The sequence below is a fragment of the Netta rufina genome, assembly GCF_964035555.1.
Source record: "Netta rufina genome assembly, chromosome: 11".
Taxonomy (NCBI): domain Eukaryota; kingdom Metazoa; phylum Chordata; class Aves; order Anseriformes; family Anatidae; genus Netta; species Netta rufina.
Window position 1 is genome coordinate 19,825,393 of NC_140134.1, and position 13,719 is coordinate 19,839,111.

At 52.4% G+C, this 13,719-nt stretch overlaps 1 protein-coding gene across 1 annotated transcript; it reads right to left on the reverse strand.

The window, feature by feature from the left end:
- Positions 1-1,976: 1,976 nt before the first annotated feature.
- On the reverse strand, positions 1,977-12,384 carry CILP (cartilage intermediate layer protein). The gene is made up of 9 exons (XM_084293786.1): positions 12,234-12,384; positions 10,691-10,820; positions 10,008-10,091; positions 9,152-9,205; positions 8,072-8,257; positions 6,623-6,937; positions 6,411-6,519; positions 5,680-5,837; positions 1,977-5,046 (listed from the first exon to the last, which is right to left on the reverse strand). The coding sequence occupies exons 2-9, from the start codon at positions 10,752-10,754 to the stop codon at positions 2,699-2,701; spliced, it is 3,318 nt and encodes a 1,105-aa protein (XP_084149912.1). The 5' UTR covers positions 10,755-10,820; positions 12,234-12,384; the 3' UTR covers positions 1,977-2,698.
- Between the last annotated feature and the right edge of the window lie 1,335 nt (positions 12,385-13,719).

Consider the following 13,719-nt stretch of genomic DNA (forward strand, 5'->3'; position numbering starts at 1 on the left):
GTCTCCTGCTCCAGACTGCTTCTCGAGGTTGGTGGTCTGAAAGTTAATGCACAGGGAGGAGCTGAGTTACAGCCTTCCTGCATTCCTGGGGCTGATGCTCTCCTTTGATATGTGGGAGTGTGCCTGAGGTTTCAGGTTGCAGAGGGGACACTGCAGAGCACTGACCGTAAACACAGCGCTGAGGAGCTGGAAGTCAGAACTCACTATAGCATAAAACTTGTGAGAGGGGTGGACGCTAGGATCTGTTGTAGCTTTTCTCCTAGAAAAAAAAAAAACTCTTGATGTCTTTGGCGTGGTGACTTATCAGCGGTGAAGAAGTGTTAGCACCGAGTGGTGTTTTTTGGCTGGTTTTCTCTTAATAGCACGTCAGTGCCTACATTGGAAACCTCTGTCTTGCTTTGCATCCAATGCACTCTGCCAGCAGCCTCCTCTGAGAGCTCAGGGACTCTGAGCACAGAGAGGTTTGTTTCTCCAAGTCGGAGTTTAGCTGCAGTGGGGGACTGTCTGGGGAAACTTGGAGAGCTTCTTGCTGTTTGATGGATGGGCAGAATTTCAGGCCGTAGGTCTGTGACCATTTAATTGCTGCTAAACAGAAATTTCTCCCCAAGAGACAGAGCCCTGAACTCTGCTGTTTGGTTCTGCTGAGCACCCGTGCGGTGCAGGGACCAGCCCCTGAGCCTGCTTTCCTCTGTGGAACTCCTGGGTTGGTCTGTAGAAGTCATTTGTGTTACTTCACCCTCGAAGTGATGAAACCAGGGCCAGGATTTGGCTGGCTGGCTGCGGAGGAGGAGGGGAGCGGAGAGAAGAGGCATTTCTCTGCGAGTCTGCAGTGCAAGCCAAGAGCTCTGTGGGAAGGTCCGAGCTAATGCTCCCCACTGGCTGCCTTGGCCCGAGCCCGCGCCAAGCTCTTGCAGCAGACTAGACACAAAAGAAAACACACGCAGTCTAAATTCATTGGTATGAGAAGGATGTGCCAGAGTATTCCACAGCTCTTTTCTCGTTTCTCTTAGATAATTGTCAATTTACATAAAAACATGGATTATAAGGTTGTTTTTTTTTTTTTTTCTTTTCAACCATAGTTCAGGCTGCGTTGGCACTGCACAGATCTATGTTTAATACCTGAGATGCTCCATGGCACACCTGAGAGCCTGTTCCAGAGCTTGCTAAAGGCTACTGAAACATTCACCACACCCTTCATGAGCTGTAGGTAAGACACAGAAGAGGTCTGTAGCAGAACTGTCCTCATATCTGTAGGAGAGGATTGAGTGATAAGAGAGGGAAATTCACACTGGAGCATGTTTGAATTCAGCTTTAATTCAGGAACACTGGCCACTTTTCTGTGGTCTCTCCGTGAAGATTTCAGTGTTGGAGGCTTAGAGGCTTGCCTGCACCCAAAAAGTTTATTGACAGTAATACATTTGGGTGTAAACAGTGTGTTCTGTGCTGGAGAGGTCCTCAATTGCTCTCTGGAAGTAGTGGGAGGGAGGCTGTAGGGGTTTGGTAGGGCAGTGTTAGGTCCCTATGTCTGACCCCTTCTGTGGCCATGTGTGCTTTCAGCTAAGAGCAGCTTCTTACCCAGCAGCATGCTGTGCACTGCTGCTGAATGTGGAGGGGAACCAAACTGTTTCTGTCCCTCCTAGCCATGCTGCCATGTTCCCTGACTTCCTGTCATCCTTAAAGCCCTCTTCCCCCCATCTTGTCCCCCCTCTGGGAGCCCTGCTGCTCCCTTTTAGTGTTCATCCCTGCTGCTCTGCACCCCCTAACAGTCGCTGCCTCTCCCCATCTCACGGTTCTGGTGCTGCTTGTGGGTCAGAGACTGGAGATTCCCTGAATGCAGAATGCTGTGGCAAAGCCCTGGACTAAAGGGAGCAGCAGCTACCCACCAAACCACTTTCCCATACCCAGGATCAGTCTTGCATTGAAAAGCTTTGACCCATTTGTTGAAAAGAAACTCTGCAGATTATTCTTCTGTCAGCTCTACGCATGGTTTATTTACTTGGGCATGTCAAACACAAAGAGAATACAGCGTTGTCAGAATTACAAAATGACTTTTTATTAATCTACCCTATTGTAGAGCAAGGATTTTCTTCTCAAATAATGCAAGAAGCAAGAGAGAGCCATAATTTTATCCATGTGGAGCCTACAAATCCACATGGCTTCTCTGTGCTGTCAAGCATGTGAGTTCTTAGAAATGCAGCTGCCGGTAGTTTAGCTTGAATAAGGTCATCTAAAACAAGCTAGAAATAAATAAAATACTTACATTTCAAGTACAAAACCTTGCAGTTGAATTCAGCATGAGGAAATCAGTTTATTCCTTTTCATGTTATCAACTACTGTACAGGTACTTTGGCTGGCAAAGTCTGCAGATGCAGACCAGGAGAATGTCTTATGTACACGTCTTAAGTGAGCTGTGTGTTTAATCCTCTCTTTAGGCTACCGTGAAGCTTTTTAAAGTCAGGCAGAACTTTTTTTTTGGATGCTTTTAATAAGGCAGAAACCCACTACAACTACTGGCCCCCAGTTTTGGCCTTATCTTTCCTTTCTGGTGCAATGTAAGAAGAAAAAAAAGAGGCACCTTAACCGCTTCTCAGAAATAATGACATCTACCTGCTTTGAGTGAAGTTACTTGCAGGTGGATGTGCCTTTCAGGCTATCTTGAATCAAATGTGATTGACTTTACTGAGACTCCTGTACAGCTCTAGTACGAGGAAGGCCGTTGACCTCTCATCGGGACCCTGCTTTGGGGGATTTGGCGGATCCCCAGCGGCCTTTGGAACGCGGGACTCTCCCTCGGGGGTGGTGGCACCACTATGGACTGCTGGCCCGAGTTCCTCTGGGACTCAAAGATGCTTTGCTCGGCTGCGCTCCTCTCCGAACAAGTGAAAGTCAACGCGACGCCGATATCGCTCTTCATGATTCTGGAGGTGCCATCGGATGTGCCATCGAAACACCTGCCCAGAGCGATTTCCTTGGCAATCCTCGGGTCCTGGTCGGTGACGGTGTAGATGCCGTAGTTGTGCCCCAGCGGGTCGAGAGGCGCCAGCATCGTGTACTCACTGGAATCGTTGTTAGTAGCCATGGGGAGGTGGTTCACCAGGTACTCGTGGAGCATGCTGTTCACGCTCTCGCGGCGGCAGCTACCTTGGGGGACGACTTTGACGAGCGTGCGGTCCACGCGGTCCTGGTCGAAGAGCATGCCGCTGCACTTGAACTCCAGGCAGGCCGCCGACACGTCCCGCTGCTCCGAGTCACGGATGCTGCGCACGTCCCTGATGCCGTAGAGCTTGCCGATGGTACGTGGATGTGTCCCGCCCATGTTGCGAGACCTTATGTTGACTTCCTGGGGCCCGTTAATTTTTACTTTGATGTAGCAGGCCCTAAATTCCATGGGCTTAGGCCACCACGCCAGGTAGTCGTCGGTCCAGCTCATGAGGTCGTCCTCGCTGAAGGGGACGGTGTTGTAGTCGTACCGGTCTCCCTCTATCCTGTAAAACCTGAAGTGAGCGGCGCTGTATGGAGCTTCCTCGCATTCTTTTAGGTTTTCGTAGGCATAAATAGGGCCGTTGTTCTCATCGGCGGAATTGGGGCTCGGCTTGGCCATGTTAATGCTGAAAGCGGTTTTCTTGGTGTTTGAGTCCTCGTGGTCCGTTCTCCTGTAGTTGAGCTTGTTGAGATATGGCTGTGGGACCCCAATAGCATTGGGGTTAAGTTTGGGAGCGGAGGCCACGGCTTCAAGTTCTTCACCCCCCAAGCTTGCCAAAATATAAGCTGCGTAGGCCTCTGGGTTTTGCTCGTCACAGAAAGCTGGCACACAGGCGCCGTTGGGACCAGTAACAACACTGTCAAAACGACCCCATGCCCTGGGGTTGGAGGAGAATCCTGGTTCTGGCTCCGTGTTTATAACAGAAATCACTACCCCTTGGATCTGCTCACTTGGCAGAAATCTCTCACTTCGGTACGCTCGGACTTTGACATAGCACCGTCTGCTCTCTGGAACATCCAGGTTGAAAAGCCGCCTTTCTTTGATCTCCATGTTTCCCACCAAAAAGGTTCTCTCCTCTCTTTTGCGCCGCCTGCTTTTCTCCAGGTTGAAATCCCCTTCTTCCTCCCATAATCCTGTCTCGGGGTTCAGCGACCAAAGCTTCATCTCTTGCAGGTGCTCGGGCATTTTGATCTGAGCAGCGTCCAAATGAACCTTCACCTCCTCTGCATTAAGGGACTCGGTGCCCCGTTCATCAGTGAAGTCCACGGAAAACATGCCGTACGTGCGGAGCGGGAACACATCTCCCTCCTCATCTACAAAGTTCAGGTCGCTTTGTGTCACAGCAGCTGCTGAGATGTTTCTTGGGTCCAGAAACGTCACGCTGGCTTTCACTTTGCCTCTGTAAAGTTCTCCGTTCTTCCTGTAAAACGAGTCGGGAGGAATTTCTAATTCGGCAATTGGATCATCATCTTCCATTTCTCCCAAAGAAATCACGTTGGTTTCAGTGGATTCCAGCGTAACAGGGGCTTTCTTCCTCAGTAACTTAATCTCGTGAAACACAGCGCCTCCGTTTTCCTTGAAGGGCAGAACCTTCGTTGTGTTCACGAACTTCTGCAGCCGATCCACGAAAGTCAGAACCAGCCTCTCAGTGTCTGCGGGGATGGGGATGGAGAAGGTTCCCTTGTAGCCGGTCATGCTCACTCTCTTGTTCCCCATGTAGATGTGGCCGAACCTCAGCGGCTCGCCGTTATCTGCTGCCGTGGCCCTGCCTCGAACCGTTATTCTGGTCTCGGTGCATTTCTTGCAGCCGCATTCCACGGTGACCTTGGTGGGCAGCGTGTACCCATTGCACGAGATCTCTCTCGTTTCCATCTTGGCTGCCCCGCAGCAGTAGGCAACGTTGTCCTTACACCGCAGTCCTTTATCCAGCTTCCCAACGCAGGTCTTCGCCGGGCATTTGCCCACGTCGTAGTAGAACGAATTAGTTGCCTTCTGGAAACAGTCGTGCGGAAGACGGATGAGGTGGCTTTGGGGCTGGGGGTTGCAGGCTGCCTCTTGTCTTCCTGTTGGATAGGATTTCTTAATGAGCAGCAGGAAATAATTGTACAGTCATCTGTACGTGGTCTGAAGCCCTCAGAGCTAAACATTGCTTCCCACCACAGGTTTTTGCAGCGATAAAGCATATGGTCTGCAGAATTTTGTTTAGCTGAGTTCATCTGGCCTTTGTTTCAGTGGAGCAGGTGCTCAACTGTAACTCAAGGTATGTGATTAAGAGCTGTGCTGGTTGCAGGAGTGTCCCAGCTCCTGCTTTCCTGCCACTGCCATCAAACAGCCTCAGCTAGATGTCCTGCAGCTGCCCTGGCTTTGTGGCTGCGGACAGACCTAGGTGGGTCCCAAGATTTCAAAATAAATAAATAAAAAATTCACATGCCAGGCAGCAGTTACAGTGAGAAATGACCGTGCCCAGCAAATGGAGTTTGGCAGGTCATCTGAAATCCAGAGCTCCAGTCTGTGGAGAGCATCTGGCTGATAACCAGCTCACTCAGGCTTATCCGCTAGCGGATGCATGAGATAAAGGCTGAATATTTTTTCCTGTGCCTTTTCTTTCCCACGTGTGTGACAATTTCTGAGCACTGGTTTCTGCACCCCACTGCCTCCCCAGCTGTTTTGGAGTGCATCGTGTGCGTTTTTCTTACCTATTACAGAAAGCTTGGCAGACTGGGACTTTGCTGAACCCCCATCGCTGCTGGCCTTGCAGAAATACTCTCCCGCCTGGCCTCTGTTGAGGTTCTTCAGAATCAGGTTGTTCTTATATTTGTATATGGAGGGATCCAGCAGTGAGCCGTTGTGGTACCTGCCAGGAAGAGGCAGAGAGTTAATGGGATGGAGACTGATTAAATGACTGGTACAAAGCAAAGTCTGGATCCTGCCCACTCTGCATGCTGCAGTGTGGATTTTGCCAGACCTTTTCCATCAGCTTCACCTCTCGTATCACAGAGCAGCTACGTCCCAGGAGCTGCCCTTTCAGTATTGTGGTCACACTTAAAAACATCACTCCACAGCATTGTAAGGGGTGCTAGTCAGGCTACAAATCCTTACAGGGACTTCACCTAAAACCAGTTCCAGACACAGCTGCCAGTCACACCTGTGAGGTTTCTCAAACCCCTGTTTGAATGTTTTTTCCATTAAGTCCCTAAGCGGATTACATTACTGCACCTGTGAGAAATGCCAACTCTGCAAATCTCCAGGAACCCATCAGTTGTAGCGGTGGTTTCTCTGTGTATTTAAGCACACTGTTTTATAGCTTTAAAAAAAAAACAACAACAATGCCTTGATGTAGGACAGTAAGGAGGTAAAAATCAAGTCTGTGCACCAGTTAAGACTTCTCCCTTCCCTGAGGGTATGGGATCAAACTCAAGTTTCTTACCAGAGGTAGCGGTCGGGGACTGGAGTCCCCACAGCATCACAGCAGAGCGCCACGCTCTGCCCCACTCTCCTCGCCTTGTCATCGGGACTCTTGACGATGTAGGGTTTGCCTGCAGGACAAGGAAAAGCCACCTCATTAGTCTTATTTCTGATAACTGCGTAACGCCTCCTGCTCTCAGCTGTGCCGGACTTTCCCCATCTCTTCAGGGCTACCTGATCTTTGCAGCTGCACTTGGAGCGCCAGGTTTCTTCTGTTGGTCTCGGGCACGGTGACAGCAGCCGTGGCGTATTTGGCTTTCTTTATTTTGAGGGTGTTTTTGCCATCAGGACAGACCCCAGGGATCCTGAAAGTGCCCTTGTTGTCGGCTGTCGTCAACAGCTTGAGTTTCTTGGCTTGCAGGTAGACCCGGGCATCGGCAGCGGGCGAGCCATCCTCGAGGGAAACCTTTCCATGCAGGGTCACATCCTCACACATGCAGGCGTCGCAGTCGGCGTTCACCCGGCCCATGGGGCACGTGATGTTGCAGGCTGGAGGGGAGACAAGCAAGTCAGAAAGCAGCCCCAGGCCCCATCACGCTCACAGCACGGTCTCGTGCCTGCTTTTAATTTAGATGCAATAAGGCAGATAGGGCATAAGGAATAAATTGTATCCCAAGCATATTTTTTTTACCGATTATCAACAGCTGCGCATTAGAAACACGGGGGTGGTGTAGTGCTGAACCTCACAATTAGTAGAAAGCAGCCACGTGGATATAATTACAGCTAGCAACTTTTATTTACCATCCCCAAAGGGCTGAATTTCAGGGAAACCTGAATCCAGATCTGCACGTGAGCTCTTAGCTGAACCCTGGCAAAATCACAAATCCAAAAGCCTTCCACTTTGTAGGTTTCTGTTACCAACTCACCTAAATGTCACAGCAATGGTGTATTTTAAAAGCTGTCTCCCCTTACTCAACAGTATCCTGACTTGTTCAGGACACAGGTTACTTGCTAAATGAGCATTATCTGATAGGTCTAATGAGTGGTCTCCCAAACAGTGATTCTGAAACGTTGTCGTTGCCTATAGCAGTTAACCCTAAATAATTCCCATTTCTTCCCTTTTGCAAGGGTTCAGGTCATTCCTTTATGATCGCAGAACATCCCTGTACAGCAGCTCTGTGATTTTTTTTTTTTTTAATTGCTCTAAATAAATAAAAGAAATCAGGAAAAACCCGAAACAACTTTCTTGGAGAAAAAAATAGACTGTTTTCAGAGTGATTTGCTAAAAAGGGGTATATAAGAATAGTATAATTAATTATAAGCCGTGAGGCTATAGCAATTCAGTATTTCCTACTCTTCTCCTTCCTGGGTCTGGGTGCATGGAGGCAGCAGCCTGCAATCCCTGACTGCACTTTGAGAGCTGCTGCTGTATCAAGACTACAAGTTTTTCCTGTATCCCCAGGATCTTTATGGGTTCCTGTTGTTTCCCTGCATCTGGATCCCCCTCATCTTGCTGTTTGGCTATCCAGTCTCCGTGCTCTGCTCCCTTGGTGTGTTCCAGCCCTGCCTGGTTTTGCATCCCTCAGAACTCTGGCAAGGAGAAAGATGGAAAAAAAGGCCACGGAGGGAGAAAACCCCCCGTGCAGTGGTGAGATCAGGAGGTAATGGATGTTATAGGAGCACCTGAGCAAACGTGTCCAATGCAGAGCCGCCCTTCCTCAGTTGCTTCATTACAGTGCACGCCCCAGAGGCGTTCAGCTAGGCAGGATCTGGTACGCTTCTGCACACCGGTTTGGCCACACTTTGCCGAGCACTCGCTCCATTTCGACCATGGAGACAAAAACCTTTTTGAGTCTTGCACCAGCGGACCTTGAATAACATCACGGGTGTGTTACTGACACGCACGTTACATTTTGGCTGCCCCAAAACAGGCAGCTTTCTTAACAGCTTCTATATAGCTCCAAGGATGCGCTTGTATTTGGATATCACGCACCACATGGATTAAACAAACTCAAAGCATGGTCAGAGAGCTGGGATATAAAGCACGAGAAGGCGCCTGAATGCTTCTGACTTAATTCCCTGCAGGCTACCGAATTCAGGATGATTAAGATAAACTCAAGGGGTGCAGAGTGCACGCAGCTCATGCTTAGTTTTGAATAACTTTGGCTTAAAGGAAATCAAACACACATTGTCATTTAAATGCTGTCTGAGGGGCAGTGCTCGCCTGCATTTCAAATGTGGTTAAATAAAAAACAACAAAAAAAAAGGGTAAAATTGTTGGTATGCTCGTACTGAATGTCTTTAAGCATGCTTCAGCATATGTTCTCTACAGGGGAAGCGTGTGTCTTGTTGAGAGCCCCAGCTTTACTGTCTGCGAAACAGAAGCCTGAGCACGCTGAGCATTTTGGGGACCAGCTGATTCGTAAAATACAAAGGGGTTTACAGAAAGTTTAGCTTGCGGTTAGATGTTTAAAGGAATTTATTTAAAAGGCTACTAGAAGGTATTAGTCTAAGCTGCCTGAATGGATGAGATCCACTCCAAGCGTGTGGTTTGGGCTTATTTTTAAATGACAATGTTCTAATAATGTTTACGAGGATGCACTTGTGACTAAAGTTTCTAAAAATTAGGTCTCTTGGAAACGCGTGCGGGTACCACGTCATCTCCCACACCTACTCTCCCGCCAGCTTTGTTGTAACCCAGGTTAGGTTACTTGCTAGAAAGACAGACGGGCTGAACTGTTCGAAAATGAAACTGGGACGTACTGTGTCTGGCGTAGGCGAAGGTCGGGGCTCCCCGGCGAGAGCTGCTCCTCGTACCTGCGGGCAGAGGACGTGCGCTGTGACCCTCGTGGCTGCACTGAGCCCAGCTGAACAGCCCAGGGAGAGCTTGCACACCGACTCCCAGAGGTAAAAACAGAGCTGCTGGCTCCCTGCTCGCAGCCAAGGGCAGGTGCTGCTTTGGTGTTGGCCAAAACCTCAAGGTTTTGCTTTATTTCTCCCTAGAGCAGCACAATTTAACACCTGCTCTGCAAGCTCTAGCCACGGCACAACTGGGGGCCATCCACTTGGAGGGGAAATTTGGGAAGCCGCAGTTTCCCTGACAGCTTCCCTAAAAACCCCTCTCAGCAGGCTGAAGGGAGAGGTGCAAACCCTCTGCCTGGCCGCCCACGTCCATATTTTCTGAGCTTCCAATCTCCCCTCCATCCCACGGCTCAGCCCCACGGGAGTGGGATGGGAGAATGGGAAGCCCCCGAGCCCCCACCCCGGGATGCAGGACAGACGGACGGGCCGCTGGGGGGACAGACGCCTGCCGTGGGGTGGGAGGGCTGGGTGTAACGCGCCGTGCCCTCGCTGCGCCGTCCCCAGCCTCCTGGGCCGGGCTGTGGTCATGCACTTGACCTTCAGCTTTCCAGGAGAGGAGCCAGCGGCGTGTGTCAGCGAGAGCCCAAACCCGACAGGAGGTCACGAGTGATTAGCATTTATTCCATTGCCTCAATGTCCCACCTACTCCCATGAACCGATTTGGTTTAAAATTCAGGTTGGGGAAAAAAAAAAAATATACGCGCAAATATCATTTTTCCCAGCAAGGGAAAGGCACCCGAGGTGGGAGACAACTCACTCTCTAAGCTGAGCATCACCAGCGGGCTGAAGGTTTTCTGTCCTATCTGGATCCTGCCGAGGTTTTGCCTCAGAAGCCTTTGACCTAGGGGTCAACAAATTAACAAATTGGAGATTAAAACAGATTAATAATAAGTTAATTAGATGTGAGTGGTCGGGCATGGCTTGGCCGTGCTCAGAGCCCTCCCCGTGTCCCTCCTGCTGGGATTTCCCCGGGTGCTGTCGCATTTCAGGCTCGCTGCCCTTTGTGTTGGAGCAGCTATGACCAAATCATCTTTTTATATCTGGAGGCATAAAGCACATCCTGCCTTTCCCTACATGGGGGAGAAACGAACCCAAGGGGATGAGCTCGGCCTTAAACCGGGGAGCTGAGCCCAAAGCTGCCCAGCGCAGGACGGGCTTTTTGGGCACGTCCCCGCTAAGCACTGACCCTCCCTGTTCTTATCCCCTGGGCATCCGGCCAGAGCACTTCAGGGCGAAATTCTTGTATAGCCTCGGAAAACAAATCCAAAGAGCCTGCAAGCACGTTTCTCTGCAAAACCCTCCCGAGCAGAGCGGGCAGGGTCCTGATGGCTCTGGAGAGGAGGATGCGGTGCCCGCCCTCGCCGTGCCCACCCATGGCATTGCCTGTGTCCCCTGGCTGGGGACAGCACGGGGACAGGACTAGCAAGGGGTGACCTTCACCTAGACCGGCCGAGGCTCCCAGGAGGAGCAGCAGCAGCAGCAGCCATCCTCTCGCAGTGACCATGGTGGTGTCCGGAGGTGACCGGGGGCTTCCTCGAGTACCCGCAGCCGTCCTGCGCCTTCCCCAGACCTGCAGGGAGAAGCACAGCCAGGTCAGGGCTCGCTGCGGTGCCAGCCACCTGCTTCTGGGATGCTTCTCCCAGCAAAACACCCTGCAGGGCCACCACCTCCCAGCCTAATTTGGCACCCACCACCCAGAAGAAGTCACAGAAGGTTTTGCTCCAAGGGCAGCCCGTCCCCCGGCGGAGGTGGCACATCTGTGCCGTGTCCTGCTGCTTCTCGCCGTCACATCTCAGCCCTGCTCCCCAAATCTATTCTGCAGAGCTCTGCTTTTTAACGACATCTCCTTGCCAGGCCATTTCGCAGGCTAAGTGTTTCTGCAGAGAAACATTTCTTCCCCTCAGCCCCCGCGCCCCGCTCTGCCCTGTCCTGCTGTTTGCGGTGTGTCCAAGGAGGGGAAGGCTCCCGAGCACCTCTGAGAGCGTAAAACCCCCCACACAAGCCAAGCCTTTGCAGCCAGATGCCAAATATTTCCCTTTTTTCTTTTACTTTTGCATGCAGAGGTGAGGGGTTGAGGCTCTGTGTTTCTCTCCCCCAGCCCGGCTGCTGCAGCTGGTGTTTAATAAATCACGTAGCCCTGTGGTTAGCATTTGATTTCGGAAGGTACCCAGCGTCGGGGCTGCTCTTATCCACACTGACACCAGCTGCAGCTACAGGTGCTTTGTTTCCACACCCAAAATTAATGAATTTGGGGGAAAAAGCTGCTGTCAGTGCTCAGTGCCTCAGTTTACCCATAAAATGAGGCTGTCAGCGGCAGCAAAAGCACCTTGCTGCTTGCCGGCAGCGTGAACGAACCTCTCTGAGCGCGGGGGCTCTGGGGATAGGAAATGCTTTGATTACAGCCCAGCGGCTCCCAGTCAAGCACAAATAACGAGCAACACATGAGCGGGATTTTGTGGGCTTACGGCGGGGTCACGAACTTCCAGCCAGACAATAACCAGGAAAAATGAATGCGGGCGGAAAGCCCGATTCCCACTCGCAGGCTATTTTGGGAGCTGGCCGCCACTCCTTCGGCGCAGGGTTTCGTGCCGGTGCGGGGGACACGTCCTCCCCCCGGGGCAGGTGGGCTCAAGCCCAAGGTGGTGCAGGACGGAGCCCTGGCAGCCCCATGGGAGCAGAGAGCCTTTGTCCTGGAGCCCCGTGCCAAGCCCAGTAAGCGAGCAGGAGGTCGCACTGGGATGAATGGGAGCCCCACGATGCCGCCGAGCGCCGACCCGAGCACGCCCCGCATAGACCCAGCCATCAGCCACCCTCGGGCTTCCCCCAGCGAGGAATTCCCACCTCCACAGCCACAGCCACTTGTAATTACGCCTTAATTACCCAGCAGAGTTATATAATGCCTGCTGCGGAGAGAGGAGGGAAAAAAAAAAAAAAAAAAAAAAAAACTTAGCAGGATTTTTTTTTTCTCCTTTTTTGCTCTTACCTACAAAAAACCATAAAAGTACTCAAGGAAGGAACGTCCCGTCCCGTCCTCTCGCCGCCAGCCACGCTGAGGTCCGGGGGAGCGAGGACTCGGAGTAACTGCGGGAAGAAGGAATTTGCAGAGGAGGAGGAGGAGAGCAGGAGCAGGAGGAGAGCAGGAGCAGGAGCTTCCCTGGGGCTCGGTGCTGCTGCTGCAGCGGGCGAAGCGCGAGCCTCCCCGCAGCCCGCGCGCCGAGGTGGCTTATATAGCGCGGCGTGCGGCTCCGGAGGTGGCACCGCGCCACGGGCCGCCGAGCAAAAGCAGATCGGACGAGAGGGGAAGCTGCAGGCTGGACAGCCCCCGGCAAGGTGATGGTGAACGCAGAGCTCGGGGGAACGGAGCCCTGCCCCGCTGCAGGAGCGTGGCTGCGGCTTGGCATGGGGATGTGGGGGCTCCGTGCCGTGTCCTGGGGTGGTCCCGTGGGTGACAGCGCTGTCGCTGTTGTTAATCTGGGCTGTGGGGCTTGTACTGGGTCCGGACACAAATGGGATGCTGGTGGTAATTCCATGCAGGGATATCTCACAGGTGGTTATCTCACGGGGTCCTGCCTGTGTCTCGCTGCGGTGAGGATATTTTGGGGGTCTCGCCTGGTCTGGGGCAAGGCGGTGCCCCCCCCCGGTGCCTGGGGGCTCCCCACACTCAGTGGGTTTGGGGCAGGGCTGTCCCCCTTGCTGTCCTCTCCCCCCTGTGCTAGATCTGGCTGGGACCAGGTGAGGATGCTGTGGGGTTTTGGGGGTTTGGGGGACGTGGAGGGATGCATGTTTCAGACACCTTGGGGTAGCCCCGAGCTGCAGAGGAGGGATGACAACCTTCCCGGGACCCTCCCTTTGAATAAATCCAACCACATCTCGCTTGAACCATGGGCAGAGCTAGCAAAGACCCTAAGGAGATCCCCCCAGAGCAGGGCAACCACATTTTTTCCCCCATATAACTCTGGAAATGAAGCGTGGAGCTGTGCAGGGTCACGCCTGCCCCGTGGCATCGCACGCACTGTGTTGTGCTCGGGATGGGGACAGGCAGTGGGGTGTGGGATGGGATGGAAAGGGATGGAATGGGGTGGGATGGGACGGGACGTGATGGGACAGGCTGCCCGCTTAGTAATGCTTCCCGGCCCCGCTGCCAGAGGGAGCGGTGCAGGAGGGACATCGATCACGGGGTCACATAACAAAATAATCGGAGGTGCCCGGCGCCGACTCCTGTTTCTGTTGACGAGGCAGAAGTAGCAAACAACTGGGATGTGCCAGAAAGTGTCAGGAGGTTTCTCCGCTGGGTGAGGGATGTCCAGCGAGCCGGAGGCTCTGAGATACAAACACGGAGCTCGGCCACGCTCAAGCATCCTCCTCTGGCTGTGCCATGCCAAAATGTGCTGGGGTGCCGTGAGGAGAGGTGCTGCAGCCCGGCCCCACCTGGTTCTGCGTCAGAGTAGAGGAATTTGATCAATTAGCAC